We start from the raw sequence: 21,836 nt of genomic DNA, 5'->3' as shown, positions 1-21,836 counted from the left end.
TGTCCGATCTGGTCTGATCTCAGAAGCTAATAGGGTCGGGCCTGGTTAGTACTTGGATGGGAGACCACCTAGGAAGACCAGGTGCTGTAGGCATTAAAAAATAAATAAAAATAATTTTAAAAATAAAAATAAACTAATATCGAGAATTTATTTATAACTTTGATAATTTTATTTATAAGTTTGATTCCATAGGTATAAAACAGATGCCATGGTTCACATCTATAGAAGAATTTATGGATAGTAGTATGGAAGATTCAAAGAAGGAAAATCGTTCTGATAAGAAAATCTTGTCTGCTGTCATCAACAAAACAATTATTCCTCGACTTATAGGTATTGCTTTATAACCTTAATAAAATTAAATTGTTTTGGGGAAGAGTATAAGATTATTAATTTCTGTTATAGTCACAATTTTTTTCTCAGAAGTTTTTGAATAGAAGGAACTGTTATATGCAGTAAAAATCAACAAATTTTAAAAAATGCTTGTTCCTGCAAGTGATTTGCTACCAAGTTGTTGATAATCTCTAGCCTTTAGCATTTGTGACGTGTGTTGCTTTTATAACTCCTAGGCCGTTTATTAGTAGAACACTTCCATCTCAACTACAGGTATTTCTTCTTAACTTGTCCCCTTATGTTTCTTCTCTTTTTTCCTTCTTTACTTAAAAAAAAAAACATTACTACTATTCCCTCACATCAGCCACTGGCAGTCTTAAGCACTTAGCATTGATGCTATACTTAAGTCTAAAGACCTTTGTTTTACCGGAAATTGTACTTAGTAAGGATCTCTTGTCACTGACGATGGATTCTGGCAGCAAAATCTACGTAACTCTTAAAAGATGAAGCAGACAGCTTTATATTGCTCCTCAGCCAGCTTTACTAAACGTTAAAGATTTTTCTCAGTGTAATTTGCTGTGCGTGATGAGGTGTATTAGAATGTTACTGCTTTTACTACTAGCTGTATTAACGATAACATAGAATGTGTGTGCCTCATTTGAGTACTCTTCTAAAAACTCCAGATACTTCACTAACAATTAAACGGTCCCTCATAAAGTAAGTAACATGAGAAATTAACACTGTATATTCTCAAGTCTTATGCTGGACTCTCTTCATATCCCTGGATAATTTCACACTGTCCTTTAGTGCCATCCATATCTGTATGGTAACCACTAATTATATGTAGCTATTAAAATATAAATTTGAACTAAGTAAAATTAAAATTCAGTTCCTCAGTTATACTAGCCATGTTTTAAATGCTCAGTAGTCTTACGTAGTTCATGGCTGTCATATGCTGAGCACATCCATTTGGGTGTCCAACAGGCAACTCACTCCACGTGCAAAATCATACTTCTCATCTTTGCTGCAGACTTGCTCCTATGTTCCTTATCTAGAAAATGACATCCACAGATTCAAACCAGAATCTTCAAGTTATCCGCTTTCTCTTCTTTGTTACCTCTTTTTATAAGCAATTGCCAAGTCTGCTCTTTTTTCCTTTTTCCAACCTACTTTCTATACTATAACCATAGTGATCTGTCTCAAATATGAGTCTGATTCTGTCTTACCTCACTTATAACACTTTAATTATTCTTAACTGCCTGACAGATAGTCTAAACTCATTAACATAGCTTTCTAGGCCTTTCAGAATTCCATCTCTGTTTAGTAATTCTCCAGCCCCTTCTCTTGCCAAGCCCCACTCCTTCCCCTCATCCCCACCTCTACTGTACTTCAGCTGTACTCTCTTAGGCATTTGCACTTTCAGTGCTCCATTCCATTTGACAGACCTCCCAGCTCCACCTCTTTCATTTGGCTAACTAGATCCTCTTCATCTTTCAGGACTCAATGTGGACAGTATTCTAGGAACTGGTTTAGGCATACCTCTCTGGGTTCCTATAGCATTCTGGACTTATACTTATGGTGGCATCTACACACTGAATTCTGTGGTTTATCTCAGCATTTGTATTTGCTGTTAGACAAATTGTTCAAAGGCAACTACTTAGTCTTATTTATTGCTCTGTCTCCTGTATTTAATGTGAGGCACATAGTAGGTTCTCAGTATTAGTGGACTAAACATTTCTAAGGTTATTAGAAGCCTAACATTCTAGATGTTTGAGAAATAGCTGTTTTTGTTTTTGGCTTGTTTTTTTGTTTGTTTGTTTTTAAGCTGTGTAATTTTTTATATTATTTAACTCGTATTTTACAAGGGTCTACCCTTTATCAGGCACTGTTATTGTTTCAGCATATCCAGCAATGAACAAAATAATAATCCCTGCCCTTGTGGAACTTACTTTCTGTGAAGAAGACAGATTAGAAACAAGATAAAATCTAGAGCATGTTAGTTACAAGGCTAAGAAGAAAAATGAAATAAGGGAAAGGGATAAAAATTATCAAAGAGGAATGCAATTTAAAATAAGTTGGCCTTCCTGAGGTCATAATTGAGCAGATTCCAAAAGGAAGCAAAGAAGTGGGCCATATGAATATCTGAGGGAACAGCATCCAAGGCAGCAGAAACAGCAAGTGCAAAGGCACTGAGGCAGGAGCCAGCCTGGTTTGCTTAGCAAACAGCACTTAGGCCAGTGTAGCTATAGAAAGTAAGAAGAGGTTAGCAAGAATGGCAGGAGCCGCATCAGATGGGGCCTTATTATCACTTGTAAAGACTTTATTTTTTAATGTAAGTGAAAGCGAGAAATATTTGGAAGATTTTAAGCAGAGAAGTGCAGAGAAGTGATGTGATCTACCTTAACATTTAATAGAATTACTCTGGTTACTGTGTTGAGAATGAACTGTAAACAGATTGGTTAGGAAGCTTTGCAGTAACCCAAGCAGCAGAAGATAATGGCCTGGGCTAGGGAGTTAAAAGTGGAGGTACCAAAAAGTGGTTGAATTCTGTATATATTTTAAAGGTAGCACTGACAATTTGCTAATGCATTGGATGTGGAACTAGAGAGAAAGATAGGAATCAAGAATGACTCCATGGTTGTGGGCCTGAGCAGCTGGCTTTGTTGCCATTTCCTGAAGCAGAAAAGATTGAGAAGAGCAAGTTGAGGGTAGGAAGTGTATCAGGAGCTCAGTTTGACATGTGTTGAGCTTGAGATGCCTGTCATCCAGGTGGAGATGTCAACGAGACTGTTGAGTATATGAGTCCAAAGGAGTGGTCCAGATAGAAGATATAAGTTTGGAACTTATCAAAACATAGATGGCATTTAGAGCCACAAAACTGACTTTAAATATTAAGAGTATAGATACAGATAGGAAAATAAAGAGAAAGTGACCTGAGTTCTAAGGCACTGCAGCATTTAGAAAGTCAAAGATGACAAGCAGCCAGCAGAGGAGACCAGAGAGGTAGGTGGGAAACCAGGATTGGTATCCTGGAGGCCAAGTCAAGAAAGTATTTCTAGGAGGAAGGTCAACTGTTGTAATTGTTGCTGATAAATTAGATGAGGACTGGAACCAACTATTAGATTTTACAATGTAAAGTTCATCTGTGAAATGATGAGTAGTTAGTTTAGTTAGAACGGTTGGAGATTTGGAGATAAAGCCTAACTGATGTGAAATCAAGAGTTAATGAGAGAAGAGAAATTAGAAATAGGAAGTTCAGATAGATAGTTTTTTGAAGAATTTTGTTGTAAAATGGAAGAAAGCGTGCAGTACTGGAAGGGAAAGTAGGATCAAGAGAGCAATTATTTTTAATCCAAGAGAAATAATTGTGGGCTTATGGGAAAGATCTAATAGAAGTGATGGCAATACCAGAGTGATAACACAGTTCCAGAGCAGGATCTTCAAGTAAGCCAAAGATGTTGGAATCTTTTGTATACACAAAGAGTTGGCTTCATCCATAGGAATGGGAGATAAGTTAGAGCAACCCCTGGGCCTCAGACTGGTAGACTGGTACTGGTCTGTGGTCTGTTAGGAACCAGGCTTCACAGCAGGAGGTGAGTGGCGGGCGAGCAAGTGAAGCTTCATCTGTCCTTGCAGCGGCTCCCCAGCACTAGCATCACTGCCTCAGCTCCAGGTCATCAGGCATTATGTTCCCATATGGAACATAATGCCTGATGACCTGGAGTACTGGTCCCTGATGCCAAAAAGATTGGGGACCGCTGAGTTAGGTCATGTGGACAGAGATGTAGGTTGGTGTGTGGATACTGTGATAGAGCTTGTGGAGCTTCTCTTCTGCTTGATTCTGTTTTCTCATCAAATTAGGAAGTTATCATCTGAGAGCAAGGGAGAAGACGACAAGGTAAACAGTCATCTAGAAGAGTAAAGTTCATTAACTTTTGGACTTTACTGTTCTTAACTCCATAAGCAAAGAGGAAGGAGAAGATAGGAAATAATCATCTAGGTGAGAAGAAGGAATGGGCCAGGGAAACAGAATATGATTGCTAGGCAGCATTAAGGGCTCATTAGAGTTTCATGGTGCTAAATTTAAAGTGTATTTTTTTCCAGCCACATTTTAGCTGCCTGGTTGCAAACATAGACTCAGTGACAAGGTAGATGTACCTAGGGTTGTGGTTTAGCCAGACAAGTTCAAACAAGCCCAAAAAGGACAAGGAAATTAAGGATGTATGCAAATACATAATGGTAATAATTGGTATGGATTTTAAACCACATAAAAATGGAAGTAGTCTTTGCTAAAAGCCTTACTTATATAGATGTAACAAAGCAATATAGTAAAATAAATTACGAACCACTGAAATTTTTGTTTCAGACTTTGTAGAATTCATCTGGGACCCCTTGTCGACCTCACAGACAACAAGTTTAATAACGCACTGCAGAACAATTCTTGAAGAACAGTCCACTTTTGAGAATGAAGTTAGCAAAGGCAAAAAGGTAATAATTTCCAGAGTTATGAATTTCTTTATTTATAAATCAATATAATTTTATTATGAATCTTTGTTTTCAGAAGATATGCAAGAACACTATTTGGGGGAAAATATATTTAGTTCTGATTTATAGAAACTAGGATTGATCATTTTTTCCTCTTTGTAATAGTACGATATAAGAATATACCTTGATACTTTTGAATATTCTAACAAGAACGGTAATCATCATTAAAGGATACACATATACACATACATGTAATAAGACCCAGGTATTATTGTCATTCTTATCAGCTTATTTCTCTCTGGTTAGTGGTCTAATTTGTATTCTTATGGCCCAGCCAGCCATTGAGGTTTGTGCAGAAATGAATAAGCATTAAATGCATTAGTACAGATTCATTCTTTCTAAAAGGAAAACAAAACAAAACAAAACTCATTACCTTTGTTTGCAAAAATCTAGTGGAATTATGGCCTTGCTATAACAATGAGAAAAGAAAGCTTAGCTGTGGTATAGTTAGATACAAAGAAACTAGTAGAGTTTACCTAAAGGATACTAACCAGTTGGAATATAACTACTTAGGGAGAGTCTTTTAATATTAGATATCTTCTTAGCTTGAACTGAATGAAGATGTAAAATTCATGCTAATAAAATTTCTCTATGACAAAAAGCTAGGAGATCTGTCATAGACCTATGGATAGCAGAATGAGAATCCAAAAAGATTTCAAAATACTGAGAACATGAATTGACTCAAAATATAAAAGGAATATACATAGATCCTACCTTTGTGTTCAAAAATTCAACTGCATAAATAAAAGATGAGAGAGACACAGCTTTGAAACAGCATAGGTAAAACAGAGAGGGATTATAATTGACAGTAAACCCAATAAATCAACAGTGTCATTTGAGTAACAGAAAGACTGCTGAGAGTTTATCCTACTAGAAATGTGCTATTTTGAGTAAAAGCATTATATGTGCTCCACCCACAGATGAGAGTTCCCTGGATATGTTGCATTTAATTCTGGGTATAAATATGTTAAATGAAGTATGTCTAAGATGGCATGGGAAAGAGAAGATACAGAAAAGTGAGATATCAATCTTAAAATCTGAAGAATTTTCATATGGAAGGGAGATGAGAAACTCCTGTAGGATCTTAAAAGTAAACTAAGACCGTGGAGTGGAAGGTGTAGGAGATAGTTTATTTCTCATTGTTAACTAAAATCTAATAGTCAGAAGCTGCCCAGAGTTATGGGTGGCCTTAGGAAATAGTGATTCCTATTATTTAATGTTTTTAGGCATAGGTTGGTTGACCAGTTAGTGGAAATGTAAAAATGGCATCAGTTGGGTATTTAGATAGATTGGTGGTTTTCAACTTCTTTTTTTACAAATAAAATCTTACATATCCCCTATACACAAACACACACAAAAGCAAAGGTTTTTTGTGTGTTTGTTTTTTTCTGTGGTGAGCACCTGCCTTCATTCTTCCCTGAGGGCCTCAATGTCCACCCAAGCCACCTGGGATTATCTCCATGGATATAAAAGAGCAGCGAAAAACAAGTAGCTAGAACTTATAAATACCTTTTCAAAGCTTTTTAAAAGTACATAGACAGAGAGGGGGTGTGTGTGTAGTTGTTAAAACTTCACTGTTTGTAGAACTTTTTTTCACCAAATAAGGTATTTTAATTGGAAAAGTTAATGAACTGAGTTTTAAAATATATGAATTTAGATTTCCTTTTTGTTTTAAACAGTTTATTTGGAAATAATGTCAAACTTACCTAAAAGTCTCATGAATAAAAATAGCATACTCATAGGCCCTTTACCCAGATTCACCTATCATTAATATTTTTCCCCTTTTGCATTATTATTTGCTCTCCCACTATATACACTACGCGCGCGCGCACACACACACACATTTTTTCCTCTGGAACACTTTGAGAGTAAGTTGTGTATTTGCTAAGAATAATAATAGTTGTTATATAACCATAGTACAGTTGTCAGTTAATTTAACAATGCTTAATCTACCATTCATATTCCACTTCTGTCATTTTATTTCATAATACCTTTTATATAACATATTTTAAAGAACTATGTTTAAGAAACAAAAATTTAAACAATATGAAAATATTTGTCAAGGCTGGCATTCAAAATTATTTAAATTAAACAAAAAAATCAAAGCATAATTATCTTTTCTAGCACTAACTTAATAATTTACGCAAGCTCAGATACTGCTTTGAGGGGATATTGCCTAGAAAAATGATCTTTATTCTTTTAAAAGAATTTAAAATGTTTAAGAAATAGAATAAAAGAAAATCAAATTTTTGTTTTTAATGTTTATTAAATACATGAAGAATATGTTACAGTTACTTTAGCAGAAAGAGAAATAGGACTTCAGTTAGATAAACTTTTTATGAAAAAATATATTTAGTTGAATTGTATATAAGTAATTTGGTTAGTATATAGGGTATATGACCGCTTAATTTGTGTTACAAACACTGTCACTGATTTAAAAGTAACTTTCTAGTGCGCAGTGTGCATTATCATTTTTCAAATTTAGATTCCTTTTTAAGAATAAAAATATCTTATAGAAATTTTGGTAATACAAGAAAAAACTTTTTTAACTCCTGTTATTTTTTTCATCCTAGTTCAAGGATTGATATGATATCATTATAGGATATTTTCATCCAGCCTTTTATTTCAAAGCTATAATCCTAATGGACCTGTGTGTTTGTAACATACTTCTACTTAACATGATCTCATTAAATTTTTAAATTTGTATGTTACTACAGTCTATATAAACTTTAGCTAAATAATATTTCATGCAATATAAATGGATATAACTTCATGTTCTTAAATGTTCCTGTGATTGAATATTTTGGTTTCCAATTTTTGACATACAAACAATAAAATGAATTTGCTAAGTGATTTTACTACATCAAAGGACATTGACAAACCAATAAAGAACTCCTAGCTAGAATATATAAAAGGCTTCTACAAATCAGTAAGAAAAAAATAGACCTAATACATAAACAGATACATTGACAAGCAGCTTAATTAGATAGTTTAAAAGGGCATGTCCAAATAGCAAATAAGAATATGAGAGGATGTTCAACATCACAGTATTCAACAGAAAAATTAAAATATAATAAAACATGACTAAAACTCCACCAGAATTGCAAACATTAAAAAAAAATCACATTTTAATAAAGGTGTAGGTAAACAGGATTTCTCATACACAGCCAGTGGGAATATAAATGGAATACCACTACAGAAAACAATTTGGCATTCTGTACAAAGTTGAACATATAGACATGAACTATATATCCCAGCAGTTCCATTCCTATGTGTATAGCCATTGGAAATGTATGCACATGCATACTAGAAGACATGTACAAGAACTTTTACAGCAACTTATTTATAATAGCCCCCAAATGGAAACCATCTTAAATCTCCTATCAGTATTATTCATGCAACAGATTACTGTACAGCAATGAAAATGCACCAGTTACAGTGATATGCAATAATATGGATGGATGAAGTTCTCTTGTACTTGATTGGTAGTTATTTTAACATCTGATTCTGTGAATGTGTACAAATTTGTACTATACTGTTAAAATTACTTCTTTGGGTAAATATATTTCTACCTATGACTATCACTGATATTTTAAATTTTTAAATAGGATTTATTTAAATCCATTGTTTCAAGAATGAAGAAGGCAATAGATGATGATGTGTTTATTCCTCTGTATCCAGAGAGGTAAGTGCTATTAATTTCTGGATTGTATGAAATAGCTAACTCCGTAATACAAATTTGTTTGTAATACAAAAGAAACTATATTGTTTTCAAAATGTACCCATTATATACCCATTAAGATGCAAATTAAGATTTCAACAAATATTTCTCGATCACCTTCTCTATATGCCATGTATGATACTTGGCACTTGGACATAGGGTTTTTTTAAAAATATTATTCCTAAGAACATGACAGGTTGCCATAGCAGAGTAATTAAAAGCACAGATTCAGGAGTCCAGGTTCACTATTCCTGGACATTAGACCTTGGGCCTTTCTGTGTCCTCAAATGTAAAATAGGGCATTAGATTAATGCCTATCTCAAAGGACATTTTGAAGATGAAGAGTGCTCAGAACAATGCCTGGCACAGAAAAAGCACAGTATAAGGCCTGGAACATCCCTGAGAGACCAGAAACTGCATTTGTAAATTTTGTATTTACCTTAATTATGAAAGAAGTAGTAATTGATGCATATTTATACATTTGCCAAGAAGGCATCAGTTATAGTATTAGATCATGAACTGAAGCTATCCAGCAAGTAATCATAGGATGGAAGAGCTTTATGGAGAAAAAAGAAAGGAACTTCTAAGTTTTCTGGTTCCTTTGAATCAAGACTATGTGTACATGTAAAAATTCTGTCCTGTTAAGGTTTGTATTTTGATATTGAAGATAAGTAATATATTCACATGGCTTAAAAGTAGGAGTGTATTTTTTTTTAATTTTATTTATATTTAAAATGAAAAGTCTTACTCTCTCCCACTCCTGACCTCCCAGTTTTTACCCTTCCTCTTCTGAACATATATATATTCATGCAATAATAATCACTTTTAGTAATTTTTTTAACCTTTCTAGCATTTCTTTATGCAATTAGAATAGTTACATATGTTGTAATCTTATTTTCCCCTCCTTTCTATAGCAAAGGAAGTATGTTGTAAACACCTGTACATTGTTTTGTACCTCACTTTTTTGACTTAGCATATCTTTGAGACCTTTTTATGTACTTTCCTCATTTTTTTTAAATTTGCATAATATGCCATTATATAGATGTACTGTAATTGATGGGTATATAAGTGGTAAACCAACAATATTGTGAATAATTTTATAGACTATATGTGCAAGTGTATCTACAGAAGGTATTCTCAGAAATGGGTTTGTTGGGTCAAAGTGTGCATGCATTTGTAATTTTGATAGATAACGGATCACCCCTATTTATATTCCATTAAAGCTTAAACTCTGTTTCCTAAAGATTAGTAGTCATTTGCATTTTTTCCTTTCTTTCATTTCAAATTAGTGCTGTAGAAAACAAAACATCACCACAATCAAAGTTCCAAGAAAGACAGTTCTGGTCAGGTCTAAAGGTAAGCAGAAAACTGCAAAAATAAAAATATATCTTTTTCTTTTAAATCCAGTATACTATAAGGTGGAGATCAGCAAACTTCTGTAAAGGACCAGAAGGTGAATATTTTAGGCTTTGTAAGCCATATAGTTCCTATTGAGTTATTCAGCTCTGCCACCATAGTGCAAAAACAGCCATAGACAGTTGGGAAACAAATGAATATGGCTGTGTTCCAATAAAACTTCACTTATAGACACTGAAATTTCAATATATTACAATTTTTGTATGTCACAAAATTTTCTTCTATTTTTTTCAATCATTTTAAAAATATAAAAACCATTCTTAGTTCACTAGCTCTACAAAAAAAAAAACAAGAAAAAAAAAAACAGTAAATTGGATTTAATCCACAAGCCATAGTTGGCTAACCCCAGTCTAAAAGATAAAGGATGAAGTCAGTGCTAAGTCAGTGGCAATAAGGATAATAGGAGAAAAGTGGGTTCAAAAGATATTTAGGCTGAACCATTGAAAGAACTTGATGACTAATCAACTATATGTGAAGAATGTAGAATGCTAGCAGAGTTTGACTTTAGCAGCCTGGTTACTTGCGATGACATTCTTTGAGGGCATTGGAGAGGATACAGGAAAAACAGATTTGGGAGGGAAGATAAGATCTGTTTAGACATAGTGAATTGAAGATACCTATGGGACAAATACAGAAATAGAGGTCTAAGAGGCAGTTGGATATACTAGTGTGAACTGCAGGGGACAAATCTGAGCTGGAGATTTAGGAGTCGACCACATGTAGGTAATATTTGGAGCTATGACCATGAATGACAACCTCTGAGGAGACTGGGTGAAGCATGAGAAGGTCGCTAAGGACCAGAACCTTAGGAAACACTGGCATAAGCAGTGGGCAGAAAAAGTAGAGTTTTCGAAGAAGCCTTAGAATGAATAATGACACTTAGGATGATCACAAGAGAGTGGCATCAGCGTAACTAAGCAAGGGGTTTCCAGGAATGAAGACAGAATGTTAAATGGCACTGAAAAGAATTAGGAGAAAGACTGAAAATGTTTATTGGATTTGACAGTTAGTAGGTCATAGGTGACCTCAGCAAAAATTGTTTCAATAAGGTGAATTTATATTTCTCATGTGGTTGAGTCAGGAAGAGGCTTTCCAGGAAGAAGGAGCAGCGTCTCAATGACAGTATAAAAAAGCATTCCATGTTAGTATAACTGCATGCAGTTTAGCACTTAGAGTAATAAATATAATACAAGAAAAAAAAGTGGAAAACACTGTAAAATTAATAGAAAGGCCTGGATTTAGAGGAGGAAAAGGTGTAACCCATATTAATTTTATAAGAATTTTTTTGAGTATTTTACCCAAGTTATCTCCAAACTTATAGATTATTATTAATCTTATATATCAGAGCAATGACTTTCTCAGATTTGATTGATTTCTCAAGGTCACACACATTGGTAACAGTGACACTGGCTTTAATGGTAGTTGTTTATGAATCCTGGTGTCCTACGGTCTTGCATCTGATGGCCCCAGGCTCTGGGAGAGTATGCATTGAGGAGGAAGATTATTGATCTAGAAGGGTTCCAGCAAATTTATTTGAGTTGGATTTAGGGTAGTTGTCCTAAAAAATGAAAATGGGATAAGCAAATAAATATATAGAGGTTAGAAAGTATCAGGTATTTAGAAATATTTTGTTTTTAAAATTAGCAGTTCCAACAGTGCTAATTGTAATAAAAGTTTAAGAGTTTGACCAACTTTTTATGTTTGCTGGAGACTATTCCATTTGTCCTTTGGAGAAAAGGTACATAGTCACTTTGCATTTTATTTTATTTTTAGCTGTTCCACAATATTCTTCTTTGGAATGGACTCCTCCCAGATGATACCTTGCAAGAGCTAGGACTAAGGAAGCTGCTAAATCGTTACCTTATCATAGCTCTTCTTAATGCCATACCTGGGCCAGATGTTGTTACAAAGTGCAACCAGGTGAGTTGTGTAGGAAATGATTCTAATTTATCATTTTTTAAAATTCAGTTATTGAATATTAAAATCTGTTTTATAGCAAAATAATTAAAATCGTGATGCTCACATAATAACAAATTAGTTTAACAAACTAGAAACCAAGAAGCAACCCTTAAGTATTTAAAAATTAGTATACTGATTAACTATTTACAAAAAGAATGTTAGATCCTTACCTCTCACTAAATACTTGTATAAACTTCATGTGAAATAAAGAATTAAGTGTTAAAAATGAAATTATAAAATATTTTACTAAGAAGATAAATGTCCTTTCTGAGCTTAAAAGAAGAAATGATGAAAAAAATAAGATTTAATAAAAATATAACACTGCAGTGGATCAAAAACCATTAACCAAGGTATCAAGATTATTTAATCATTGTTAAAACTGGAATATGGGTTCATTGAGCTCTATACTTATTCTTTCTCCTGTTATTCATGCTTGAAATTTTCTGTAATAAAAAGTTTAAAAAAGGGGAGTGGAAAAACTGAGAAATAAGTTATACATAATAAGGATTAATATCCTCATTTAAAAAGTTCTTTATAAATTCCAATTAAAAATAGCCAAAAGTTTAAAAAAGGGGAGTGGAAAAACTGAGAAAAAAGTTATACTACATAATAAGGATTAATATCCTCATTAAAAAAGTTCTTTACAAATTCCAATTAAAAATAGCCAAAAGAAGTCTATGGCCATGCTACCCTGAACAAGCCTGGTCCTGCCTGATCTCAGAAGCTAAGCCGGGTCGGGCCTGGTTAGTACTTGGATGGGAGACCAGGTGCTGTAGGCATAAAAAATGAAGAAATAACAGATTGTAAGCTGACAAGGTCCTTGTAATCTGTGAGGTCAACCAAAGGTTGCCTCGCCGAAAAAATAAAATTTAAAAAAAGGCCAAAAGACAGTCATTCAACAGGCAGTTCACCAAAAAAGAATATGCAAAAATAACCTCTAAACGTGTGGAAATGATTAACAAAAACTAGTAATCAGAAAAATGCAAATAATACAGTAAGAATATTATTTTACCTGTTGGCAAATTTTTTTACTGTTATTATTTTCATTCTAATTCCCAGTATTGTCATAAGCACAGAGAAACAGCAGCCCCACATCATAACAAGGGCACTGCCCACCTGGAACATGTGGTGCAGAGGTTCTGGGAAACAGTCTCTGTGCTGGAGGAAGGAGGGATAACGACAAGGACTATTATTGCAGCATTATTTATAATAGAAGATAGTTGAAAACAACCTAAATGTCCAAAAACATTATCATCTATCTACAGAAGTCATGTTTTTGAAGAATTTTTAAGAATATGGGAAAATATTTATTTTATAGTAAATTAAATAAAAAACAGTATCTAAAACTTTAGGTTGCACATCCTAACCATGATTTTTCTCACTATGGTTTTTATATCGTGTCGTTTAAAACTACATTATCTACCAAAAATTTAAATCATCCATGCTGTGTGTTTCAGGTTCCATTTAGTCTCTTTTATCAATAAGAGTCTACTATGCAGAAATAGAGGACATGTGACATTCTCTCCACAGCTTGTGGCTACAAAACTAGACCCAGATGATGCGGTTCTATGTCCGAGGATCATTTATGGAAAAGCTAGATGGTTTCCTGAGAATTTTATTGAGACTCTTAATACAAAACAAAGCCAAATACAAATAACATTAAATTTCAAGCCAGTAAGAGCTGGTTTGTCTTTAAAAAAGAGATACAGCTTATATAATAAAACTCGTAGGACTTTCTGCCTTAGTTGGGCAGTATGTCTGCATTTTTTCTGAATTATTGCAAAGGGTGATTAAAGAGTAGGATAAATCTTTTTCCTTATTTGTGTTTTCAGTGCTGACCAATCATTTATTTTAGAGTGCATTCCAGAACTTTAACATATTTTGTGATAAATATATGATGCATTTTCCCTCATCTTTTACTTTATATAAGTACTGATCTTGATCTTACTAACTGTAGCATAACCTGTTTAATTGTCCAAGAATTTCTTTGAAGAGTATGATCTCAGGTTTGTCCTTCCTCCCCTTTCTCTTCTTTTTATTCTTCCTTCTGCTATGAAATTTTTTTATTTTGTTAACATTTTTATATTTTTACCAAAACTTTCCCCCAAATCGTGTATTACCTTTAGCATAATGATGATAGAATTTTGTTTTGTTTTGTTTTTTAAATTGAATGCACATAACATTGACTATGCTGCCATGGACATTTAAAGCAATGTATGAAATTAGAAGAAAATCAGAGCCATAATTACTTTTATTCTCTGTATCTTAAAATCACCTACTTGATTCCTTAACTCTAATTTGTATATGTAGATCATATGCTAGGTCACCCAGTATCTTAGTGAAATAATACTAAATGTATATATTTTATAGTTGTCTTAACTAAAAGTATTTTGGTCTAGGAATTTCTGGCATTTAGTTGTAAATTATGGTTTTTACAGATTTAATGACTTAGTAATACAGAGTATAGAAACAAATACCACTAAAAAATATTCATAAAGAGTAGCCTATTTTAACCTCTTGGCATTAAAATATAATTATTTAAGTGTCTAACCCTTGACAGAGGGAAAATTCTTAAAATTTATTTAACCATAAACTATAAAATGGGAGAATAATATGTATCATGTATAATCATTATGAGGATCATGTTAGCAAAAGTCCTTAGATAATACCTGTCATTGTTGAAAATCATGTGTTTTGATTAACAGATAGCAGCATATTTACCAGAAAAATGGTTTGAAGATTCTACCATGAGAACATCTATTCCCCAACTAGAAAACTTCATCCAGTTTTTATTGCAGTCTGCACTTAAATTATCTAGAAGTGAATTCAGGTAATGCATATTTAATTGTACCCCCATAAACATAATTCAAGGATTCTGTTCTCAGCAATTTTTAGAAAGATTTGTACTTTTATTCTACCTTTAAGAATCCGTAGAGACTATTACTATAACGTTAGTAGATATTTTCATGTGCAAACTTTGGAATCAACTATTTTATACTCATACCTCATGCATATTAGTTCATATTTTTAAATGTAAATCTCTCCCAAAATAAGCACTTCGAGAAAACTAGATAGCCCACAGGAACTTAGAATTAAAATTATAAATCAAATCTTCCTATTAAGCGTGTTTATAATGTGTTTAATTTTCCTGGCTATTTTTAAAGTCTCAACACTTCAAGTACAGATCTGTAGCCTGCTGTTTACCCAGCAGTAGCTGAATCTGTTTTACATGTCTCATTTACAGTATTTGATGTTTAGAGGCGTAAGACAGTGGTGTTCTGACAAACCACTTCTCCAAAAAAAGTAAAATAAAAACCCCAGATTTGTAGCATTAGATGCTATCTATGGGGTAAATACTCACACCAAGGTTCCCACCAGAATAGCCCATACACCTGGTAGCAGCACAGCACAACTCAGTTTTCTGATGATAGATTTGCTCTGTGCTTTTCTGCTTTTTACAGTCATTCACTTTAAAATTTGCCAGAATACATCCACTAAATAGTCTCTATTCAAACTTTATAATTATGTGGAGAAAGTAGCATCTATATTAGATGCTATATTAGATATTGGTTTAAGGTAAAAAGTTTTTTGTTTCAGATTAACAACTGGTAATTTGCTGTTCTGTCAGTATTGCATTTTTAAGGGAGAAAATGCTTTTTTGTTGTTTTTCAGGGATGAAGTCAAAGAAATCATTCTTATTCTAGTGAAAATAAGAGCTTTTAATCAAGCAGAATCCTTCATAGAAGAATATCACCTAGACCATCTTAAATCAATAATTAAAGAAGTTTGAGTAAACTTTGTAGGAACGTACTAAAATGAGATTTTAGTATACTTGGCTCCTTTGCTGGGGGTCAGAGGGTACAGGGAGCTGGTGCCTCTGCTTTATTCCTGGTCACGGAGGCAAGGATTTGCAAAAAAAAAAGAAAAAATATAAAAAGGACTTAGTGGCCTCCAGTCTCTCCACCTTCTACCTTCTGGTATCAGGAAAGGCTGCTCCTCTGGATTCTGTGGTGTTTGCAGGAATTAATCACATGGGGCAGTAGAAGATTAACATATTTCCCTTTGATTCTTTTGGCTACTTTTCCAATTTAAGAGAGGAGTTAGGAAAACCTCGATTGTAGCTCCTTTGGCTTTGGTGAGTCTGATCCATAAAAACATCTTAGTTCTCCTCGTTTTAATTATCTCTCTTTACAAGTAACTTAAAATGGAAATCTTAACTGGAATACATTATTTAAGTATTAACTGATTGAGGCATTTTAAGGCTTCGATAACTAATGAGTATCAAATTGTCCTTCAGAAACCTTTACCCGTGTATTATACCAACACAAGTGCAAGAGAGGCCAATGAATCCCCACCAGCAATAGAAATTACCTTTTTTTAATGCAACGCAAATAGGTGAAAAAATTCTTAAATATTTGTTTTGGCATTTGAGATTGAATGCTTGTTTTTTGGCCATTTGTAATTCTTTTTGACATGTCTGTTCATCCTTAGAGATTTGTAAGAGCTTCATATTTTAAAGATATTGGTGTTTTGCCTATTCTTTGTTTTGAATAGCTTTCCTCTTTTGCCATTTTTCTTTTAATTCTGTGTATGATGTGTTTGGTATACTAAGTCATTACTTGTTTGGTAGCTACTACTTTTTGTTATGGTTTTTGTCATTGGTAAGCTTAGAAAAGAAATATGTATTTTAAATATTCAGAACATGATATTCATTTTTTGATAAAATAGATAATTTAGAAAATCTGAGGCAAGGTAATTGAATCAAAAAAGTTGAAGATATTTTTCAGTTTACTAATTTTTTCTTAAGTCTGTTTGAAAAATAACTCAATGGCAATCCTAAATATATATTTTGCATATTGTTGCCCAAAAGATAATCAGAAAAAAAATGATTGTATATAGGATTTGAGTATGTGGACACTATCACATATAGTTTTGAAGCAATATATATATTTAATAGATTGATGTGTTTTTTCTACTTCACTGAAGATTCATGATTCACTCAAACAATTTTTTAAAGTTTATTTTATTGACAAAAATTATACAGGAATAAAATCTCATCTACAGAATTCAAGCCATTGCTAAAAGGCATTTAGCATTCCCACACAATTATTGTTCCCAGAGTTAATTGCTGTTTTCATTTTGATATTACCCTTTCAGACTTTTACTTGGAAAAATGTGTGTGTATAGCTTTATGGTTTACATAAATAGCAGATTATATATGAAATTTGTGATTTTTTTACTATTAAAGTGCACATTTGTAAATTTCCTTCTGACTTTTGCATTTTAATTAAAGATGTGTTATATGTGTTCCCTATCACTTTTAACTTTGGCAAAGAGATTTCTCTTGCTTTTCATAGATTGGAAAATACTAGGTCTATTTTCAAAACTACAAATTGATTTAAACTTCAGAAGCTTTCAACTAAATTTCATTATGCTTGGAGTTTGAACCTCAAGATTTTTATTCATTATATACAATAATTGAAGATATTCAAAAAACATTTTTGAAGCTTGCCTAAATCTCAGTGCAGGTTCCCCACCCCTCACCCCCACCCCCATACTGTGAAATGAATAGAATGAACGGGAGAAACTAACTAGCAAAAACAGAACTTTGACTTAGCAACTCATCACACATCTCAGTTCTTTCCCTGGGTTTTTTTCAGTTTTCTGTACATACAGAGAATGAAATTTTTATAGAATGAGACATGACTTTTTAAAACGTTTTTCATGATGGCTGTTAGGAAGCAAAAAATTGACCATGAAAAACACCTCAAACCAATTGATTTTTGCCTTTCTTAGGCTTGGGACAAAATGATATATGGATGACTCTTAAGAAATACCATATGTGATACAAAACCTGAAAAAGATATTACAAGAAAGTAACAGACCAATATCCTCCCATGAACATGGAAATAAAGGTCTTTAAAATGTTAGCAAATTGAAACCAGCAATGTCTAAAAAAGGATAATAATAATATGTCATGCCTAAATAAAGTTTATTCTAGGAAGTCAAAATTAGTTTAACAATAGAAAGTCAATCAGTAAAATTCGCCCATGAATAGAATAAAAGAGGAAAACCATATAATCGTCTATTTCAATGATTACAGAAAACATGTTGGACAATATTCAACACCCTTTCCCAATACAAAAACTATAGGGATGTAAATTTCTGTCTGATAAAGAGTATCTGCAAAAACATCTACACTTAACATCAAACTTAATGATAAAACAATAAAGCAAGAACATCTGTTCTCACCATTTCCGTTCAACATTGTTCTGTAGATCCTAGCCACACAGTCAGTCAAGAAAAAGGCATAAAGATTGAAACAAGAATTAAGACATTCATTTTTTACAAATGACATGACTGTTTACATAGAAAACTCTATGTAGTCTATCAAAAATAATATTAAGTAAATTTAGCAAGAGATTACAAAAATCAAAAAGGGCATGCTAGTGATCTGATTGGAAACTTAAATTTTAAAAACATTTCAGCAGCCTCGAAAAACATCAAATATCTAGGAACAAATCTACAGAAAGATGTGTAAGATTTCTGCATTGAAGACTACAAAACTTAAAAACCTAAATAAAAGGGGAGACAGCATGTTCACAAATTGAGAAATTCAAATTTGGGTTAAGGTCCCTATTCTCCCTAAACTAGTTTATAGTTAATGCAATCTCTATCAAAGTTCCATCAGGCTTTAAAAAAATTAGACTGGTTGATTAAAATATATATTAAAATTTACATGGAAATGTAAAGACCTTAAAATAGCCAAACTAATCTTGAAAAAGAACAACAGTTGGAAGAATTGCTCTATCTGATTTCAAGACTTACTGTAAAGCTACTGTAATCAAGTCTATGCTATTAGGATAAGAATATATTAATATATCAGTAGAACAGAATCAAGAGTCCAGAAATAGACTTAAACATATACAATCAATTTTTGACCAAGGTGCCAAGTTAATTCAGTAAGAAAAGGAAAGTATAACAATTTTAATGGAATAAGTGAATACCTATGAAACAAAATAAGCCTATACCCTTATTTTATACCCTCCCCTCCAAAAACAATAGAGATGGGTCATAGATCTAAATGTTAAACTCAGAACAAAAGCTTGCTGAAAAAAAGTGTATTTGACCATGGAGTAGGTGAAGATTTCTCGGGACACAAGAAGCACTAACCAAGAAAGAAAAAAGTTGGACTTGAACAAATTTTAAAATTTATGCAAAAGTATTCAACACCTTAGATCCTCTGAGAAGTATAAATTAAAACCACAATGATATACCATTTCACTTCCACTAGGATGACTGAAAAAGACTAACAACAACAAATGCTGCTGAGAATGTGAAGCCATTGGAACACTCACTTATTGCTGATAGAAGTGTAAAATTGAATAACCACTCGGAGGACTGTTCATCAGTTTCTTATTAAACGTTTACTTACCATACAACTCAGCAATTCTGTCCCTAGAAAGTAAAAATGTGTTCACAAAAAAACCTTGTACAAGAGTGTTTACAGGAGCCTTATTAATAATAGCCCAAAACTGTAAACAGAATGGATAAACTGGTATATTCATACAGTGGAAAAACTCAGTATTAGAAATGAACTAATAATGCATGCACTCCAATAAGTAAATCTCAAACACATGGTTAAATGAAAAAAATTAGAAAAGTACATTATGATTCAATGTATATTAAAGAAAAGACAACAAATGATGGAGGAATGAAAAGAAATAAGGAAACAGTAGTGATGGAAATGCTCTATATCTTCATTTGCATGGTGGGTACATGGGCGTATTCAGTTAAAAACTCATTGAACAGAAAACCTAAGATCTGTATTTTACTGTACTTTAATTATACATCAATTTTTAAAAACACCTTATAGGTCAGACAAGTGTCTGTAATAGACAACTATCTGAGTGTTACAGATAGTTGTCTATTACAGACTATCTGATAGTTGTCTGTTACCAATGAGCTGAGTGAGCACCACTAAAGACCATGCTAATTACCCTTCATAATGTTTTCAAAGGTCATCAGTGGATGTTAACTGAGGAAAACTGATAGGGATGTCGGAGATATTGGTTTTAACATACATTTAACATACACAATCCATTAGACCAGTGATTCTTAACCATTTTCTGGCCAAGCTTACACCTAACAAATTTTCCATCAAGAATAGTGTGTTAGAATCAATGCCCTGTATTATTTCATGTTAGAGATTCAGATGATCTGCTAACCAGAAATGTTCCAGAAAGATTCTATAAGACAATCATAAACACTAATTTATGTTAACAATATTCTCTTACACATTCAAATCTTATGGAGTAGTCCAGAGAAATATGGTTTGTTAACACAATTTACAGGCACTTAATTAAATGTCAAAAGAGCACTGAAGTTGACTATTCATTTGAATATTTTCATGTAAATTGTTGAGTGACAAAATTAAGTGCCTATAGACCCCTAGTTCTCAGACTGTGAGCTGAGAAGCCCTGGGACACAGATGTACTCTGAGAGGCATTGTGGGACATTTTAAGTTTTCAAGGGAGACAGCACTGTTTGACATCAGAAACCACTGGAACTTATGGCTCAAGGTTGTTCAGTTTCAACGTTAGGTCATGCTATCTTGGTTTAGAAGACGATATATGTTTGTGAAGCTGGGCTGTCAGAGGTTGCTGTGATAAAAAGTGCCATGTGAATTTCCACGTGGAACAGGAAATGAGTGGTAGTGTCCAGTCTGATTCCAAGGTTTGATAAATTGCATAGCGGCCAACAGGTACATCCCATTAATAATTATGATTTTCAGTTGTAAAAGATTCAATTTATTTTTTTTAATTTATGTATATTAGTTTTAAATATTTGGACCTAAATGATTAATAAAGAGCAATTTTTCTTTTGGCCTGGGGTGGGAGTGGAGGGCACTCTTTAAAAGTTTCTGCAAAACAAGGATTTGTGAGGTGAAAAAGTTAGAACCAGTGACAGCTTGTTCATTGACAAACGCAGAATATCCCTTGACAATTCAGGCTTCTTAAGGCTAAAGGAATACATAGGAAAACCACTTCCCTAATTGTGCTCTAATTTGCAGGTACACATCTAGGATTTTTAAATCATGAAAGGCTATTACAGATAATTAAATTTCATAAATATCTGGCTGGTAGGGTGACCAGCCATCTCAGTTTGCCAGGAAAAGGGTTTCCCAAGATGCAGGATGTTCAGTGCTAAAATTGGGGAGGTCTCTGGCAAACCAAGACAAGGTGGTCACTCTACGGCCTGCACTGAAAAGAACCTGGGCATTTTGGTTAGCTGCGTAATTTAGAGCAAAATGACCTGCCTCAAGTTTCACCTTTATTCTGCTGTTTCTTAGGAAGCAGGATATTAAGTGCAGTGGTGCTCAAAACTAGCTGTACATTAGAATCCCATGAGGAGCTTTTAAAACACTAACATCCATCCTTCACCTTCCCATCATATTTTGACACAGTCAGGAGATATTTTTTAAAACCAATTTTCAAAGAGTTCAAACTCAGACACTACTGAGTTTTAACATGAATCTCACCACTTATTTCCTGTGCCACTTTAGCCAAGCTGCTTACCTCTCTGGAGTTCTCTCGTTTGTAAAATAAAATAAAAGCACCTATCTCACAAGGTTGTGTGAATATCATGAAACGCCTTGCAGCGTCTGGAACACAGGAGGCCTTCTAAAGGGCATAGACTAACCTGTCCCTGAAAAATGAAAATTTATTTTTCAATTTCTAATGGGAAATACATGACTTTTGAACTCTGAATTATACAAGACTTGGACTTAAGCCAGTAATTGCCCTACCACAATGCTAGAGAGACGTTTAAAAACAACACAAACTTAAGCAAAATGGAGTAGACG

The 21,836-nt window shown here is 33.4% G+C and overlaps 1 protein-coding gene across 2 annotated transcripts in view; it reads left to right on the top strand.

The window, feature by feature from the left end:
• The window catches only part of GCFC2 (GC-rich sequence DNA-binding factor 2), a 39,820-nt gene extending 22,583 nt beyond the window's left edge, over window positions 1-17,237 (top strand). For both annotated transcript variants that reach the window (XM_006905228.3, XM_025049467.1), the window contains 7 exons: window positions 180-330; window positions 4,697-4,818; window positions 8,484-8,560; window positions 9,886-9,952; window positions 11,786-11,932; window positions 14,677-14,801; window positions 15,644-17,237. In XM_006905228.3, coding sequence (XP_006905290.1) covers window positions 180-330; window positions 4,697-4,818; window positions 8,484-8,560; window positions 9,886-9,952; window positions 11,786-11,932; window positions 14,677-14,801; window positions 15,644-15,761 — 807 coding nt within the window. In that variant the 3' untranslated portion in view covers window positions 15,762-17,237. The remainder of the gene's footprint in view (window positions 1-179; window positions 331-4,696; window positions 4,819-8,483; window positions 8,561-9,885; window positions 9,953-11,785; window positions 11,933-14,676; window positions 14,802-15,643) is intronic.
• Window positions 17,238-21,836: the final 4,599 nt, after the last annotated feature.

This window comes from Pteropus alecto, unplaced genomic scaffold, assembly GCF_000325575.1.
Source record: "Pteropus alecto unplaced genomic scaffold, ASM32557v1 scaffold100, whole genome shotgun sequence".
In the NCBI taxonomy this organism is placed as follows: Eukaryota; Metazoa; Chordata; class Mammalia; order Chiroptera; family Pteropodidae; genus Pteropus; species Pteropus alecto.
Note: the sequence above shows the minus strand (reverse complement) of the source record. Positions and strands in the feature narration are given on the sequence as shown.